Below are 18,668 nucleotides of genomic sequence, written 5' to 3' on the forward strand. Positions count from 1 at the left end.
GCGTGAGCCTGCGGGGTTGGGCGGACAGTGCGAGCTGTGGGGAGGGCTGCGTACCTGGTGCCAGGTGTCGGCCGAGCGGGGGACACCGCTGGAGCCGGGCTGGGGTGCCCTGTGGGCGGGGGCAGGTGCAGAGCGAGTGGAAGCGAGGATGCGGGGCGCAGAGTGCGGGACCCCGGAGCGCACGGAGCGTCGGCCGCAGGTGTGCACCTGCCGCTGCGGCTGCGGGTTGCAGGTTGTACTGTGCGCGAGTGTGTTTTGTTCCTGAGGACCCTGGGGTGTGCGGGGCGAGGGCCCAGGTCCGCCCCTTCTCGCAGCCCTGGGGCCCAGCCTCGTTCCCTTCGCCTCCAGCGGCTCCGTTTCCGCTGAATCCTCTGCCTCGGGACACCCGCTGCCCGCCGCTTCCGCTCCCACGGGAGGAGCCTGGCTGGGGAAGGCGGGGCGAGGCCGCCTGGGGGCTGGGGCACGTGTCGGACCGTGCGTGTGCCCTGACCGCTCTCGGTCGTGCAGTGGGGCGTGTGAGGGTTGGGCGGGCTCTGCGTGTGTGCGCGCACACTCGCCCCCAGAGGATAAGGTGTGTGCCGCTTCATGTGTGTGCGCGCCTCTCTGCCCCTGACGTGGTGTCTCGGCTGGCTGGCCTGGACAGACTGGCTTCGAGGGGCGTGTGTACAGCTGTCTGCTCTGCGTCTGTGAGTGTGTGCGTGGTATGACCTGACCTTCTTCCCCCAGAGGTGGCAGGGAGCAGCAAGAAGTAGATAGGAGGGCAGCGTCCATCCTACAGTGGAGATTGTAGTCCCGCGGCGTGGCCTGCGAAGTTCCTTGCTCAGTTACCGTGACTCCACCTGTCCCCTGGAGCTTATCCCAGGGCCTACCAGCCTCTGAGGCATGGATACAGCCAAAGGGACAGTCCCAAGGAGAGCACTGAAGCAGTTCAGCTACAAGTAATAGTAGTAACAATGGACAGGGTGACCATTTACTGACACCCACCCTGCAACAGGGTCACTCTGAATTATCCGTATTTTCATTTCATCATTGTAAAAATCCTATGGGCTTTGCCTCCCGCTCCCACTTTACAGATGAGGGAACTGAGGCTGGGCAAGACTGCAGGACTTGCCCAGGGCTACCCAGCCCGGAAGGGTGTGAGCCAGGACTAGAACCCAGGAATGACTATGGCCAGCTGCTATTGCATTCTTACCACATTGGGGTTATGGCCTTTTACTCATGTGGGGTCTCCCTGCCAAGGCAGCCCACACATAGTAGTCCGCTGTGTGGCCGTGCCATGATGTTTAACCAGCCCACTGCTGCTGCCCATTTGGGGGGGTTTCCTGCCTCTTGCAGTTACATACAAGGCTCTCCTTTTTTTTTTTTTTTTTAAGATTATTTATTTATTTATTTGACAGAGAGACAGCCACTGAGAGAGGGAACACAGGCAGGGGGAGTGGGAAAGGAAGAAGCAGGATCCCAGCGGAGGAGCCTGATGTGGGGCTCCATCCCAGAACTCTGGGATCACACCCTGAGCCGAACGAAGGCAGACGCCTAACGACTGAGCCACCCAGGCGCCCCTATACAAGGCTCTCCTGAACAGTCTTTCACGTGTTTAATATGTTGATGAGCATCTTAATGGGAGGATAAATTCCCAGAACTGGGACACCCGGTCAAGGGTAAGGGCATTTGTCAGTTTCATGCACGCTGCCAACTCACCCTCCATAACAGCGAGGGAAGAGGGGGGCCACCAAACAGCCTCCCCTCAGTGCTTTTTCCCCTTCTTTGTAGATGCAAGCCACCCCTCTGGCTGCTCCTGTGGGTGCCCCCTCCAGGAGGAAGCGGTTGGAGTTGGACAATGACCTAGACACCGAGTGTCCCACCCGGAAACAAGCTCGAAGCGGAACCCAGCCCCGGCTGCTGCCCTGCCCACTGCCCCTGAGCCCACCCTCTGCTCCAGTGCGGGCCCTTGCTGTGACCACTGCCTCCCGGCTTGGGCCCTATGTCCTCCTGGAGCCCGAGGAAGGCAGCCGGGCCTACCGTGCCCTGCACTGCCCCACAGGCACTGAGTATACCTGTAAGGTAGGTCCCGGGGGTCACTCTCCCCCAGCATCACAGGGGCCTGGAAAGGGCCTTGGCTCCAGAGGATTGTCAGGGTGGAGGGGTCCTTAGGGTTACTTTGTTCCTGTGTTTATTGGGGAAGCAGCCAGCGAGCCCCCAGCTCTCGGTCAGGCCCTGGCCTGGGCTGAGATCAGAGGGGTAAACCCGACAGGCCCAGCCGTGGGGGAATTGCGCCGCTTAGGCCCATAGTAGGATCCAGGCCATAGGGGTGGAGCTTAGGGGCGGTGGGAGCACAGAGCAGGAGCTTCTGGTGTATTCAAGGGGGCGGCAGAAAAGGCTGAGCGGCAGTTAGCCAGGGAGAGGTGGGAGAATGGAGGTCTGGACGGGGCCTAGAGGAGTGAGAGCATGGGGGCATCACAAGGTTCAGAGGAATTCACCCCAGCCAGAGTGGAGAGGGGTGGGAGATGAGGGTTGGCGGCCACTAGTTGTGAAAGCACGAGAAAGGAGCTCACACTGGGCTGGGGGAGCCACTGAAGATATTTGCACAATGGAAGGGTGAGGTGGGGTAGACANCTGCCCTGCCCACTGCCCCTGAGCCCACCCTCTGCTCCAGTGCGGGCCCTTGCTGTGACCACTGCCTCCCGGCTTGGGCCCTATGTCCTCCTGGAGCCCGAGGAAGGCAGCCGGGCCTACCGTGCCCTGCACTGCCCCACAGGCACTGAGTATACCTGTAAGGTAGGTCCCGGGGGTCACTCTCCCCCAGCATCACAGGGGCCTGGAAAGGGCCTTGGCTCCAGAGGATTGTCAGGGTGGAGGGGTCCTTAGGGTTACTTTGTTCCTGTGTTTATTGGGGAAGCAGCCAGCGAGCCCCCAGCTCTCGGTCAGGCCCTGGCCTGGGCTGAGATCAGAGGGGTAAACCCGACAGGCCCAGCCGTGGGGGAATTGCGCCGCTTAGGCCCATAGTAGGATCCAGGCCATAGGGGTGGAGCTTAGGGGCGGTGGGAGCACAGAGCAGGAGCTTCTGGTGTATTCAAGGGGGCGGCAGAAAAGGCTGAGCGGCAGTTAGCCAGGGAGAGGTGGGAGAATGGAGGTCTGGACGGGGCCTAGAGGAGTGAGAGCATGGGGGCATCACAAGGTTCAGAGGAATTCACCCCAGCCAGAGTGGAGAGAGGTGGGAGATGAGGGTTGGTGGCCACTAGTTGTGAAAGCACGAGAAAGGAGCTCACACTGGGCTGGGGGAGCCACTGAAGATATTTGCACAATGGAAGGGTGAGGTGGGGTAGACATCAGAACTCCTGGGACCCTGGAGGTCATTGGGCCTATCCTGTGACCATTACAGATGAAAAGACTGAGGCCAAGAAGGAAGAGCCAAGCACAAAACCTCATTGTATTGGGCCTGGCTCCTAGGGCAAAGTCCGGGGTTCTTGGCACAAATCAGGAAATGGACAGGGTCGGGCCCAAAGGACATTGGCAGGTCATAGCCTAAAAAAAAAACAGAGCTGAAGAACTACAATAATAAGTATTTACTGTGCACTCGGCACTATATTGATGGGTTAGTGTGTATAACCTCTTCCAGTCTTCACCCGGTCTATGAGGTAGTTACTATTATTGGCCCATTTTGCAAATAGAGGACACTGAGGCTCATAAAACTGTGGTCACGGAGGTGTAGGAGGTGTCAGAGGTGAGACCAGGGCTGTGGCCCTCTGCAAGGACACATGTCTCAGACACAGCAAGGCAGCCTTGCTTCTGGTAGGCAAGATAAGGAAGATACAGGAGACCCAGCTACACAAGGAAAAGGAAGAAAGGGGCCTGGGTCCCCTCCGGGATGCACAGAGAAGCAGGTGGACCTAAGCTTCCACCCGGGAGCAGCGGCAGCTGGCTCCTGAGGGGTGGGGTGGGGCGCAGTGGGCAGGAGGATGGAGGCAGACCTATGGTCCAGCCACCAGCTTTACCCCACTGCAGGTCCTCAGTGCTCCGCCCCAAGTGCTCTAAGGAACCCCTGAACTCTGGCTCCTTTTCCTGCAACATTACAGTTTTCATCTGTTCCTCCAGGGGTGGGGAGTCTATGCTGAGTGGAATGACCATAGCGGGCTCAAACCAGAAGTGCCAGGCTTTCTCATAGCCCCAGTTACTCAGAAACATTTAAGGGGGTCTCCTGGCATGTGCTTATCCCCATATTAGCGTGAGCCGTGGGGCTGACCTGCCATTTCCACATAGCCATCCTGCCTGTAGATTATCACCTATTCATTCATTCATTCATTCATTCATTCATTCATTCAACAAACCTTCATCGAGCACCGTATGTGCCATGCGCAACGCTGTGGTTCCAAGAGAAGAGTTCTGCTCTCGATATGCTGATGCTGTAGTGGAGACACGGACAGTGAACAAGGGAATAAGGAAAATACGGCACAAGGGAAAGGTGATCTGTGCCCGGTGATCCTAAGTGCTTTGGAGAGAAAGCCAGGAGCTGGGAGAAAGGGGGATGGGGACCGTGGGGGAGCAGGTGATTTCAGTCCAGGAAGAACCTCCAAGGAGGTGACATTGGAGCAGTGACTTGTGTGAGCTGGGGGAGCCAGCCCCTGCGGAGATCTAGGAAAGAGCATCCAGGAAGCAGGACAGGCAAGTGCAAATGTGCAGATGCAGAAATGTGCTTGCCCTGACTTAAAAAAAAAAAAGTAGTCTCTGTTTTTTGGATTCTTTCTTCCATGCCGCCCAACTGTTTGTTTTTTAAGACATGTTTACATTGTTTTTCATGAATTAAATATGTACATGCTTTTGGTTTATTTTCCGTGCGGCAGAGCCAGAATTACATGGGAAGGGTTTAAAGGCAAACTGAGTGTCCCCGCTCTGCCTCTAATTGGGTGTATGGCCTCCAGCAAGTGCCCTTCCTTCTCTGAACATCAGTCTCACCGGCAGTAAAACGGAACACACCTGTCAGGGCTGTGGTGAGGCTCCCATCTGATGTCCATAAAGCCCCTACCGTGTTTCCAACAACCTCGCCACTCTCACCCCTGCCCCTCTTCCCTCCCTTACCCTGCTCCAACGGAACTGATCTTGGGCTGGTTTTCTAGGGCAGCTCAAGCTCTTTCTTGCCTCGGGGCCTTGGCACTGCCCATGTCCTCCCCCCCCCCTTGGAAAACTTATCCCATGGATGTCTCTGAATCATTCAGGTCTCTTGCCCAGAATCCCTTTTAGACCCTTTTTCAGCTAGGTGCCCCCTTCCAAAATATTCTCTATTCCAGCATCTTTCTTGGTTCCTTTGCAATGCTTATCAGAATTTGTAAGTACTTAGTTTTTGGCTTGTTTGGACTGCGGGCATCAGGGGGGCAGGGACCATGGCTGTCAGGCAGGCTGGATCCCTGTGCTGGCATGGGCGGCGCACAGTGCCTGCGGGTGGAGTGAATAAGTCGGTGGGCAGGCAGTGAATCCTAGAGAATGGGAGCTATGAGCTCTGACGATGCTTGGCCTAAAGTGACTTGTGCGCTCTCTGTTCTTGTGGCTCTTCCCGGCTCTCGGGTTATTTTCGTTTGTGTTACCTACTATTTCCCAGTTATCTGGGAAAGGTAGCAGTTGAGAGCGCAGACAACGGAGCGTGGATTCAGATCTCAGCCCTGCCACTGCTGGGTTTGCGGGGTGGGGGTGGGGATCGGCTTGCTGCTGGAGCACCGGACCCAGTGCCTAGCGCACAGGGGTGCCTGAATGGTGTCCTGGGACTGTTTCCGAGGCCAGTCTGCGCTCCTCCACCTGCGCTCATGCCAAACCCCGCCCACAGGTGTACCCGGTCCGCGAGGCCCTGGCCGTGCTGGAGCCCTACTCGCGCCTGCCCCCGCAGGGACACGTGGCCCGGCCCGCCGACGTCGTGGCAGGCCCCTGCCACCTGTACGTCTTTTTCCCGCGGCCCCACGGGGACATGCACAGCCTGGTGCGCCGCCGCCGCCGCCTCCCGGAGCCCGAAGCGGCCGCGCTCTTCCGCCAGATGGCCGCGGCTCTGGCGCACTGTCACCAGCACGGGCTGGTCCTGCGCGACCTCAAGCTGCGGCGCTTTGTCTTCACTGACCACGAGAGGTGAGTGTGGTCACAGAGACCCTCCTCCCAGACATACCTAAGAGATGGGCCGTGATGGGGAAACTGAGGCCCACGAAGGCAATGTAACTAACACAAAGAAATGGAGAAGCCCGGACTGGCCCCTCTGCCTGGCTCCCGGGAAAAAGTTGACTCGGGGCTAATGAAAGCCCCCTGGGCTGGAGCATTGCCTTTGTGACAGTCCTAAAAGCTGACGATGATGAAGAGCGTGGCTGCGCTCTCTGACTCAGCTGGGATCCTTACGAAGAGGAGGTAGGCAGTATTCCAGTTCCCACAGGCCAGCTGAGGAAACGGGCCCAGAGAAATCAAGGAACACCTAAGATTCCACAGCTAAATAAATAGCAGAGCTGGGAATTGAATCCAGATGTGACTCCAGAGAGGTCCTAATCCACCCTGAGCTTGAGACACCTGCTGGGCTTACCTGCCGACTCAGGGCCTCTGGACCTCAGTTTCCCCATTGGTAGAGGAAAGGGCTGGATTGTCAAGCTGTTTCCAGGATGTCAGGGCCAAAGACAACAAGCCGCAACAGGCCTGGAGGTTCCTCACATGGGAACTTTTTCTGTGAAAAAGGGTGATTTTGGAGGGAGGGAATAGAAGGGGAGCTGGGATTCTTTCCCCTCCCCCAGACTCTGGGGGGTGTGCAGGGTGTGTCCGGGAGCACGGCCAGCCAGTCAGGTCCACATGAACAGCCATCAGAAGCATGGATAACATTGCAAAGATTTTTTGTGTGTGGGGGGGAAGGAGGGCGACCCCATTGCACATTTTAATTTTTTTTAAAAGATTTTATTTATTTATTTGACAGAGATAGAGATAGCCAGCGAGAGAGGGAACACAAGCAGGGGGAGTGGGAGAGGAAGAAGCAGGCTCATAGCGGAGGAGCCTGATGTGGGGCTCGATCCCATAACACCGGGATCACGCCCTGAGCCGAAGGCAGACGCTTAACGACTGAGCCACCCAGGCGCCCCACACACATTTTAATTTAAAAAAAATTTTTTTAAGTAATCTCTACACCTAACGTGAGGCTCAAACTCATGACGCCAAGATCAAGGGTCACACGCTCTTCCAACTGAGCCAGCTAGGCACCCCCCACCCATTGCACATTTTAAGCTTTTTAAAAATATATTTTGTTTGTTTATTCATCAGAGAGAGATCACAAGCAGGGGGAGCAGTAGGCAGAGAGAGAAGCAGACTCCCTGCTGAGCAAGGAGACTGATGTGGGACTCGATCCCAGGACCCCGGGATCATAACCTGAGTGGAAGGCAGACACTTAACCGGCTGAGCCACCCAGGCGCCCCTGTTCGTTTGTTTTTAATTGAAATTGGCTGCCAACATTTCAAAAACTGTGATTTTTCATTAAAATATGATTTCTGGCTTCTCTTGGGGAGAAATGGGAATGTGGGGCCACCTTGGGAACAGTGAGTGGTTCATGGCAGTGGCTCTGGGTGGGTGGGAGCTGGGGTTCACATCTCAGCCCTGTGCCCTGTGCCCGTAAATTGGTGTCTTCCTCACAGGTTGTGTGAGGATGAGATGAGATGCTCAAGGCAGTGAGCTTAGCTCTGGGTCAGGTGCCCAGTGGAAGCTCCAGAACATGGACTGTGATGTTGCTAGTGGTGCCCTTTTCAGGCAGGGTTGTGTTGAGGTGTTTGGCCTGGTCCCCACTTCCTATTTCTGTCACTTTATTACCTGCCTGGACCCTAAGTTTGCCTCGGGTTTAAGAGCAGCTTGGTGCCCTCGGCCCCCTCAGCCCCCTCCCTGAGGGGCTGTTGGGAACCGTGCTCCTCTCAGAGTCCTAGTTCAAACACAGTTGCTCTGTAGCCTCGAGACATGACGTAACATCTCTGACCTCGGCCTCCTTGTGTGTAAAATGCGATCAGTCAGCCAGTCTCACAGGACTGGCTCAATTCTGCCCAGTGCCAGCAGGCACTCAGGAAGTGGGTGCCATTAAGGGTGAGAGAGTGGGGTGGTGGCATGGGGGTCCCCAGAGGAGCTGACCCCTCTGTCTCTCCCCTTGCCACAGGACAAAGCTGGTGCTGGAGAACCTGGAGGACGCCTGTGTGCTGACCGGGCCCGACGACTCCCTGTGGGACAAACACGCGTGCCCGGCCTACGTGGGACCAGAGATCCTCAGCTCCAGGGCATCCTACTCGGGCAAGGCAGCCGATGTGTGGAGCCTGGGCGTGGCGCTCTTCACCATGTTGGCCGGCCACTACCCCTTCCAAGACTCAGAGCCTGCCCTGCTCTTCGGCAAGATCCGTCGCGGTGCCTTTGCCCTGCCTGAGGGCCTCTCGGCTCCTGCCCGCTGCCTGGTCCGCTGCCTCCTTCGACGGGAGCCAGCTGAGCGGCTTACAGCCACGGGCATCCTGATGCACCCCTGGCTGCGGGAGAACCCGGTCCCCTCAGCAGCGTCCCGATCCCGCCTCTGGGAGGCTGACCAGGTGGTCCCCGAAGGGCTGGGGTTGGAGGAGGCTGAGGAAGAGGAGGGGGAAAGAGAAGCAGGCCTGTATGGCTAGGCAGCCTCAGACTCTCAGCCACAACAAGTGGACTGAGTTTGGGGTAGCTCCAAGCTCTCTCCTGCCTTTTTTGCACTGAGCCAAACCTTAGTGCCTTCTAGAAGGGAGAAAGGAAGAGGCATGTGTGGCGTGTGCCCTATGCACACCTGTGTGGTTCCTCACACCTGTGCACACAGGCCTGTGCATTTAACACATCCTTCTTGGGAGTTCGCTGCCTGCCAAACCCTGTCCTAGATGCTGGGAACACAGCAGTGAACGAAAGACAAAACTCCTACTCCCAGAGCTCACCGTACGTGCCTGTGCCCACAGGTCAGTGTCCACACTGGGCCCTCTCAGGACAGTGTCAGCGTCCACTCATGCTGGGGCCCAGGCACTTCTGCCCTGGGACAGGACAGTCCCTCTCACAAATCCCTGTGCCAAAGGCTCCAGGCCTCTCCCTCGCAACTCAGGACTCCAGAGCCCAGGCCGTGCCTGGAATTGTGCTGCCAACAGCTCAGTCTTCTCCTTCCAGGCCTGAGCCAAGGATTCGGGCTGTAGGCTCACCAGTTCCAACTCTGAGGCTGGTCCTCATCTAACTCAAGGAGTGGTTTGGATTGAGGGTCCGTGGCTGTCCACCTCTGGCCTGAGCACCAGAGCTGGGGTCGGAGGAGGCAGGGTCTTCCTCCTGGCCTCCTGGCAAGTCTCAAGCCCTATTCTGGGTTTTGGATCATCACTGTGGGTTTTGGATGCCATAAGAGTATATTTTTACCTTTTGCCTAATAAAGGAGTTATGAGACATTTTAATGTCTCCTGGACATTTGTTCTATCCTCTGCTCCCCATCTCTTACCGGTTTTCCTTGCCCCGTGTGGAGGCCAGAGGCTTATGGTTTGTGAGAATAGATTCCTTGCAGCCCAGCGGGTCTCATGCGGGCCCTCTGTTCCTTCTGGAGGCAGTGGTGTCTCTGTTAGGGTACTTTTTGGCTGCAAGTAACTGAAACCCTGGGCCAAAGTGGCTTTAAAAAGAAGGAAATTTCACACAAAGCAAGGAGTCAAGAGGTGGGACGGGCTTCTGGGCTGGGATTCAGTTTTCAGAGCCCTCAGCAAGGACTGGCTCCCTAGACTCATTCTGTCTCGTCTCTGTTGTCCCTGGTGACTACTCACAGTATGGCCACAGTGGTCCTGGATGTCACAGAAGAGAGATCTGTGACCAGAGAAAGCAGGGGGATGGCATTGTAGCACCGGAGGACTTGGTCCCCTGGAGTCAGGCTGCCTGGAGTTAAGTCCTGGCTCCCGCCCTCGAGAGCTGACCCCAAGTGTCTTAACGACCCTGTTCATGCCTCAGCTCACTCATCTGTACGATGAGGAAAACAGTGCCCAACTCACGAGAGTTGAATGAGATATTTCCTGGAAAGCACTTAAACCCTCAATAAAAGTGAGCTGTTACTATTACCCCCACAGCTCGCTCTTGGCGATGGGGAAAGCTATCCCAGAACTCCTCCTAGCACACTTTCCCACAGATTTCATTGGCCAGGGCTGGGTCACATGTCCTTTCCTGACCAATCACCAGCAGGGAAATGCAGGTGTGCTAATTAACTATGCCAATCCTCCAGCGGCGGGTGCAGCCTCCCTGAGGCTCACGCTCCATGTGGGAGGGGGAATATCACCTGAGCAAAGTCAAACTCTGGGAGGAGGTAGGCGCGAGGAGAACTGGGATGCGCTGGTCTATAGCCAGCTGGCTGCAGACGGGTGAGGGAGACCGTCCTAGATCGTCCAGCCACCTGACTGCAAATGGACAGATCGGTCGGGCTCGCCAAGAGCAGAAGACTTGCCATAGAATCATGAGCTAAATAAACGGATCTTTGTTTTAAGCCACCGAGTTTTGGGGTGTTTCGTTACACAGCAAAAGCTAACTTGTAGGGAAAAGTCAGCCTCCTGTCTCTGCACCCAGGATTACCCCGGGGACAGGGCCCCAAGCTTTCTTCTTTCCCCTCTGGGCTTCCAACAGACCGTGCCCCAGGTCCCTCACAAGCTGGGTGTCCTCCCTGGTAGCAGTGGAGCGAGGGCAAGGGAGAGAAAGCCGTACAAAATGGGGTTGCCAAATGGCAGGTACCGTGCCGACCTTGTATCTGCATTATGCAGAGGGACTTGTTCAGTTCTCACGGCAACCCCGCAAGGTAAGTGCGCTTCTCATTTTACAGGTAAGAAAACTGTGCTTTAGAGAGCGGAAGACTCGTCCAAGACCACACAACCGAGAAACAGACTCACCTGGCTTCGCCTTGAAGCAGGAACTTTTTTTTTTTTAAATGTATTTATTTGAGAGAGAGAGAGCACGAGTGGAGCGGTGAGGGAGAGGGAGAGGCAGACTCCCCGCTGAGCAGGGAGCCCAATGCGGGGCTTGATCCCAGAACCCTGAGACCATGACCTGAGCTGCAGGCAGACGCTTCACCGACTGAGCCGCCCAGGCGCCCCCGAAGCAGGAACTTTTGACAAGGCGTCTCAGAAGCAGCCGCATGAAAACTGGCACAGAAAAATGCAGAATCCTCCTTCACCAAGTAATGAATGTGGCCACACCCCTGCCCTAATTAGTGGGGACTTTCATATTCTGTTTATATTCATATAATCATCATTATAAAAGTTTTACAATATCAAATGTAATACATATATATTACTGTAAAAGAGGGACCGACCATAGGAAGTTTAATTGGGGATTTTCTTTATAACTGGGAGCTAAACACAAAAGATAATATTATGGCCTGCCTGAATTATGCATTCACTTTGGCAACTCAACCACTACTATGAATGACGGCTACAGGCCAGGCATGGTGCCAGCCAGATGGACACAAATGTGGTCCCTCTGCTCAAGGACTCAATCTAATAGAGAAGCCAGATGTTAACCAGGTAACCACACAAATTAAGAGACTAATTACCATGGGGCGCCTGGGTGGCACAGCGGTTAAGCATCTGCCTTCGGCTCAGGGCGTGATCCCAGCATTATGGGATCGAGCCCCATATCAGGCTCCTCTGCTGGGAGCCTGCTTCTTCCTCTCCCACTCCCCCTGCCTGTGTTCCCTCTCTCGCTGGCTGTCTCTATCTCTGTCGAATAAACAAATAAAATCTTTAAAAAAAGAGAGAGAGGGGCGCCTGGGTGGCACAGCGGTTAAGCATCTGCCTTCGGCTCAGGGCGTGATCCCGGCGTTGTGGGATCGAGCCCCACATCAGGCTCCTCTGCTGTGAGCCTGCTTCTTCCTCTCCCACTCCCCCTGCTTGTGTTCCCTCTCTCGCTGGCTGTCTCTATCTCTGTCAAATAAATAATAAAAAATCTTTAAAAAAAAAAAAGAGAGAGAGACTAATTACCAGGGCGTCTGGTGGCTCAGTTGGTTGAGCGTCTGCCTTCGGCTCAGGTCCTGATCTCAGGGTCCTGGGATCCAGCCCCATGTGGTCCAGCTCCCTGCTCAGCTGGGGGTCTGCTTCTTCCTCTCTCTCTCTCTCTGCCCCCCCCACTCATGCTCTTACTCTCTCTCTCACATAAATAAATACCTTAGGAAAAAAAAAAAAGAAACTAATTATCTCTGTGGTGGGTTCTTTGTGGCTAAGGTGGGCTTCACCAAATATTCCAGATGCTCCCCTACCTGCCTGCCTCCCTTACAGTCATGTGATTATTCTGACTGATGGGGTGGTTGTGTGTGTGTGTGTAGACGTGCCCTCTGCAGGAGATCCCTTCTGGGCCATTGAGAGCTGGTGAACCTCCATCCCTCTCATCCATGACACAGCCACCTGGAGGCCACGGTTCCCTCAGCTACGAGACAGAGGAGGGCTGCTGATCCACACTGGATTTTACTGAGCAAGATATGAAGCTTCCTGGGTGAGGTCTTTGTGATTCAGAGTTTGTCTGTTGGGCGGTTAGGGTTAATGACCATGATTAAGGAAAATTTGCCCCAGAGGAGGGGAGGAAATTTCTCCCCCAGTAACTAGGCCGTAGCAGTCTTTGCTGCGTTACAAACAACAAAACTTAGTGGTCCCTGCTTCTCTGGGTCAGCAGTTTGGGCTGGGGTCGGGCTGGGCTGGCTCACTCACACAGTGGCCGGCAGCCCCCGCTAGAAGGGCGCCCAGGCTACCTCCTGGCTGTGTGTCATCCATCAGTCTGTCAGTCCGCAGGCTCTAAGGAGGCCGGGCTGGGTGGCTCATCGCTGTTCCACAAGGTCTCAGCCTCCAGCAGGCTGAGCTCCGGCCCCCTCACGTGGTGGTCTTGGGATTTGAAAAGCAACAAGAAAGGACAGCCGCCAACGTGCAAGCTCTGCTGGTGTCACATGGGCAAGTGTTCCATTGGCCAAAGCACGTCGCACAGCCAGATTTGGCAGGTGGGAAAAAAAGATCCAACCTCCAGATGGGAGGAGCTGAAAATGGTTTATGGCTTTTTATTTACTTATTTTAATAGACGGCACGAGATATACTTGATCAAATAAGTTGGCCACCGTGTACCCACGTGCAGGCTGTGTGTCCCTGGACAAATCGCTTGGTGTCTCCGGGCCCCAGCCTCTTTCCCTCCTCTCCACGTGGCTGAGCCCGGCCCCGCCTTGGAGGCTGGACTTGGAGACTCCATAAGACTGGGCCAGCCCTCCGCTGCCCCTCTGCAGCCAGATGTGGTTGGTGAGCCCCTGGGGTGCTTGTTTACAAGCCTGACTGTGAGTCGGACCGCGTGGGGCTGTAACATCACCCCTGGGTGATGCTCCTGGGCACCCAGCTTGGAGAACCTCTGTATTTGGAGAAATCCTGACTCCCTGGGGAACTCAGAGCTCATTTCAGCTCTTCTCTGAGCTTGTTTGACCACAGCCCAGGTATAAAATGGGTATAAGTTCCACCTGCCTGGGATGCCAGGATGGGCTCAGAGGTCTGAGAGGGCTGAATCAGGGGTCAAATCTGAGCCACCATGACTGTTGTCCCGGCTTTCCCTCTCCCCTTACCTGGCTTTGTGGTTTCTTCATGGCCCTCAGCACCACCTGGCAGGACATTCTATCTCTGTTGTTCGCAGGAGTTACAGAAGGCCGGGGCTGTGTTTTGTTCATAACAGTCTCCCCTGCTCCTAGAACAGCTCCTGGTGCACAGAGCTGCTCAATTACATGTTTGTTGAATGATGAAATGACAGTGGTTGCTATGCAGCCCCTGCATGGCTAGAACAAAGCAGGACTTATTAGGGATGGTTAATGTTTACTGAGGATACATCATGTGCCAGGCCTGGCTCTAAGCCCTTTACATGCATTCTCTCATTTGACCTGTGATTGCCAGCCTCTAACATGCCCCCACATAATCCTCGACACGTGGTATTCATGCCCTTGCGTAGTTCCCTCCTACCCTGAGCTGGGTTAATGGGTGTAACAAATAGGATATTGTGAAAATGAAGAAATAGTACTTTTTTTTTTCAGTCCATAAGAAGTGTATTATGTCTTCAAGACACAACAACGTAGACTCTTCCCTCAGAGAAGCATCTTTCAGACCCAGGGAACCATCACCCAGGTGAGTGGCCCATTTGTCATTTTCATAAGCAGCTGGATGCTTCCCCTTGGATTTCTCAAACTCCCGGGTCCCCCATGTGTGGACAAGATCAAACACTACAGATGGTGACACAATGCCAAGGATGCATGCCTGAGCGTGGCGCCGCACCCTGGGGATGCCCTTGCCGAAGTGCAGGGGAAGGTGCGATGCTCGAAGGACCGCAAAGCTGTATGTGGTCCCACGGTGCATCCGTGTTAGATTCTCAAACTCGTGGCCCAGGGTCGCGGCGGCGCCTCCTTCCCACACAGCGGTCATCTCGCCCTCCCCAGTCATGGGAATCACTGACCGGCTGAAGGAGTAAGACTCAGCCATAAAATATAGCACGGCTCCTGCCTTGCTCTCCTGAATCCTCTGCTCTTGGGAAAGCCGGCTGCTGTGTTTCAAGGACACTCGGGTAGACCTATGGAGAGGTACATGTGGCAGGAGACTTAGACATCAACCAGAGGCTTTCTTGAAAGCTGATCCCCCACCCCAGTCAAGCCTTCCCATGACTGAAGCCTCAGCCAACATCTCTGCTACAGCCTGTGAGAGACTTGGAGCCAAACCACGTAAGATGCTGGTCCTGACTGGGTGTTACACGCACCCGAAGAATCACCGAACACTGCAGCCAAAACTAAAGGTGTACTGTGTGTTGGCTAATTGAATTCATTTATTTATTTGTTTTTAAAAAGATTACTTTTTATTTATTTGACAGGGAGAGAGAGACAGCCAGCAAGAGAGGGAACACAAGCAGGGGGAGTGGGAGAGGAAGAAGCAGGCTCATAGCGGAGGAGCCTGATGTGGGGCTCGATCCCATAACGCCGGGATCACGCCCTGAGCCGAAGGCAGACGCTTAACGACTGAGCCACCCAGGTGCTCCTGGCTAATTGAATTTAAATAAAATTAAGAAAAGAAAAGAAAAGAAAAACCGTTCCTGAATTCTTAACCCCCAGAAACTGTGTGAGATCTACATGTTTATTGCTGTTCTAAGACGCTAAATTTTGGCGTAACTGATTAGGTATCAGCAACCAATGACTGACACAGATTGTCAAAACAGCCCTATGAGGGAGGGGCCGTCATGATCACCGTCATACAGAAGGGGAGACCAAGGCCCCGAGAGCAGCAATCTTGTCCAGGGCGCACAGAGAGTGAACAGTGGGACGGAGCCCAGGTTTGAATGACTGAAGAGTCTACCCGCTGGGATGAAGGATGTCCGAAGCGAATGCCAGCTCTGCCCTTGAGGGGCCAAGGCTGGGACTAGAACACCTGAAAGAAAGTATCTGCCCTCAATACGAATTTGTGCAGGTAACCTCAGGGCTGAAGGGACCATGACCGTCATAAACCAGCAGGGTCACCAGAGGAAAACAAGGCACTGGAAGTGAAAACCGGCAGAAACAGACACTCAGCGCTCAGATGGCAGTATCGCCGGATACAGATTATAAAGGAAAAAATGTGTACTGCCCTGAAATAAATAACAAGCTTGAAACTATAGCCAAAGTGTAGGAACTTATATCAAGTGACAACAGATTTGAAAGGGGCGCCTGTCCCTCTCTCGCTGGCTGTCTCTATCTCTGTCAAATAAATAAATAAAATCTTTAAAAAAAAAAAAAATGAAAGGGACGCCCAGGTGGCTCAGTTGGTGAAGCGTCTGCCTCCAGCTCAGGTCATGATCCCAGGGTCCTGGGATCGAGTCCCGTGTGGAGCTCCCTGCTGGGCTGGGAGTCTGCTTCTCCCTTTCCCTCTACCCCTGTCCCCTGCTCATTCGCTCTCTCTCTCTCTCAAATAAACAAATAAATAACATCTTTAAATTAAAAAAAAAAAGAAAAAAGAAAACCTAAGAGAACTTCTAAAATTCAAAAAACAATAACCAAAATAAAAAATTCGAAAGCTGGGGGGTTGGGCACCTGGGTGGCTCTGTCAGTTAAGTTTCTGCCCGGGGCTTGGGTCGTGGCCTGGGGGTCCTGGGATGGAGCCCCGCCTCGGGCTTTCTGCTCAGCGAGGAGTCTGCTTCGCCCTCTCCCTCTGTGATCTCTCTTGTTCTCTCTCTCAAATAAATAAATAAAATCTTTTAAAAATTAGAAAAAAAATAAAAATCTGGGTTAAACCACAGATTAGATGTGGCAAAAGAGGGAACAGTGAGATAGAAATCCAACATCAACCACAGATTCAAGAAACTCTATAGGGGCTCCTGGCTGGCTCAGTCCATAGGGCATATGACTCTTGATCTCAGGGTCATGAGTTTGAGCCCCACGTTGGGCGTAAAGATGACATTAAAAAAAGAGAGAGAGAGAGAGACTCTAAATTTTCACACATAGACACATCATAGTGAAAACGCAAAAAGACAAAGAAAAAAATCTTAAAAGCCCTCAGAGGGAAAAAAAACAGCGAGATTACTTTCTAAAGGACAGCAGTACAACATGGATGAAACTGAAAAACATGATGGTAGGTGAAAGAAGCCAGTCACTAAGGACACATTTGGTAAGATTTAATTACTTTAGGAATAGGAAAATCTATAGAGACCAAAAGTAGATTAATGCCGAGGGGTTGGAGGATACCAGGTGGGGGGTGTCTGCTAATGTGTGCGGGGTTTCTCCAGGGGTGATAAAAATGTTCTAAAATTAGATTGTGGTGATGGTTGTATATATAAGTCTGCAAATGTACTAAAAACCTTTAAATTGTACACTTTATTTATTTTTTAGATTTTATTTGTTTATTTGACAGAGAGAGACAGCCAGCGAGAGAGGGAACACAGGCAGGGGGAGTGGGAGAGGAAGAAGAAGGCTTCCAGCAGAGGAGCCCAATGTGGGGCTCGAACCCAGAACCCTGGGATCATGCTCTGAGCTGAAGGCAGACGCTCAACGACTGAGCCACCCAGGCACCCCTGGAGTGCTATCTTCAAGGTGAAATACCAGCTGGAATTCTCCTAGTGAAAATGTCTATCAAGACCGGGGTCTATGGGGCACCTGGGTGGCTCAGTCGTTAAGCGTCTGCCTTCGGCTCAGGGCGTGATCCCAGAGTCCTGGGATTGAGCCCCACATTGGGCTCCTCCGCTGGGAGCCTGCTTCTTCCTCTCCCACTCCCTCTGCTTGTGTTCCCTCTCTCGCTGGCTTCTCTCTCTGTCAAATAAATAAATGAAATCTTTTTTTTAAAATCTTAAAAAAAAAAGGACCGGGGTCTAATTAAGACTTCAAAGACCAAGAAAATCTGTCACCAGAAGTCTCTTCCTACAAGGAATTTTAACACAGCGGCTCTCAAACTTGACTTCTTATTATAAATAGTAGAGAGCGTTGTAAATTCCTGATGCCTGGGCCCAGACCGAGATTCTGAATCTCAGTTGATCTGAGATGTGGCCTAGGCATCAGGATTTTTGAAAGCTCTATAGGTGATTCAAATGTACAGCCCAGGTTGAAAACCTCTGTGTTAAGGGATGCATTTCAGGCAAAAGGTAAGTGACCCTAGATGAAAAGTCAGAGATTCCTTCACTCATTTAAGATATAATCCTTGAACACCTATTATGAAATGCTGGATGTATGCGGGTGTGTGAAATTTCAGATAGAGTGGACGGGGAAGAATCTTGGGTAAAGACCAAACTAAAGGGACAGAGCAAGCCATAAAGATATTTGGGTTGTGGCATATGCAAAGGCCCTGAGGTGGAGTGTGTGTGCCTCATTGCAGGACCTAGGAGGCCAATGGGCTTGAGTGGAGTGAGCCAAGTAATCAAGGGAGACCTCACTAAAATGTAATGGAGAGGCCAAGAAGGGGAGCTCTGACAGGTACCCCTGGAGGTTCCTTACAGGAGGAATTGTCCATTACACACCCCAACAGAGTTCTCAACAGGAAAAAATCAACTACAGGCCCCAATAGGGAAAGATGTGCATTGCACCTCTTAACGAGAATCCACTACTTTCTAACTCGGCCAATGAAAAACTGTCATCACCCTGAACTCTTGCTTTTCTCCAATGGCCTCTGGCTGAAAGTACCCCTCCCAATTTCCTCCTTCTCAGTAGAATAATGTTCCTTTCCTTTGCTTGTTAGACTTGCCCGTGGTTTTTCATAGCTTAAATGTCCTAAATTGCAATTCTTGGCTATTCCTGAATAAACCCATTTTGCTGGGAAAATAACGGGCCGTTTTATATTTTAGGTTTAACAGTAGTCAGAGAAGGAGGGGAGGCAGTTTGCAGGCCTTGGGGAGGACCTCAGCTTTTACTTTGCCGTGAGAGTGCTGGGAACTACTGGGAGTGTTTTGAGGAGTGACGTGGTTTGATTTACATTCTAGGGACCCTCTGGCAGCAGGTGGAAAATGGACTGTTGGGGCCAAAAGTAGTAGCAAGGATTCGAGTGAGGCTAGAGATTCCGTCGGTCTCCGGCAAACAGAGCTGAGGATGCCGCTGACCCTCAGGTGTGCGGGTGGGTCCGCGGAGGCTGAGGCGGGGTGGCTCCGCGCCGCACCCCACCCCAATACCGCCCAAATCCCGGCCCCGGTAGTCACGGCCCCGCCCCCACCCGGGCCCCGCCCCCCGTCCGGGC

General features: G+C 53.5%; 1 protein-coding gene across 2 annotated transcripts in view; it reads left to right on the plus strand.

The window, feature by feature from the left end:
* TRIB3 (tribbles pseudokinase 3) overlaps positions 1-9,404 on the plus strand; it is an 18,169-nt gene extending 8,765 nt beyond the window's left edge. The window contains exons 2-4 of one of the 2 annotated variants that reach the window (XM_034641036.1): positions 1,771-2,061; positions 5,813-6,105; positions 8,141-9,404. In XM_034641036.1, the coding sequence (XP_034496927.1) occupies positions 1,771-2,061; positions 5,813-6,105; positions 8,141-8,633 (1,077 nt within the window). In that variant the 3' untranslated portion in view covers positions 8,634-9,404. Of the gene's footprint in view, positions 1-1,770; positions 2,062-2,620; positions 2,776-5,812; positions 6,106-8,140 lie in introns of those variants that run through there. The other variant, XM_019806132.2, reaches the window with a different exon arrangement.
* The last annotated feature ends 9,264 nt before the right edge of the window (positions 9,405-18,668 follow it).

The sequence above is a fragment of the Ailuropoda melanoleuca genome, chromosome 13, assembly GCF_002007445.2.
Source record: "Ailuropoda melanoleuca isolate Jingjing chromosome 13, ASM200744v2, whole genome shotgun sequence".
Classification (NCBI taxonomy): domain Eukaryota; kingdom Metazoa; phylum Chordata; class Mammalia; order Carnivora; family Ursidae; genus Ailuropoda; species Ailuropoda melanoleuca.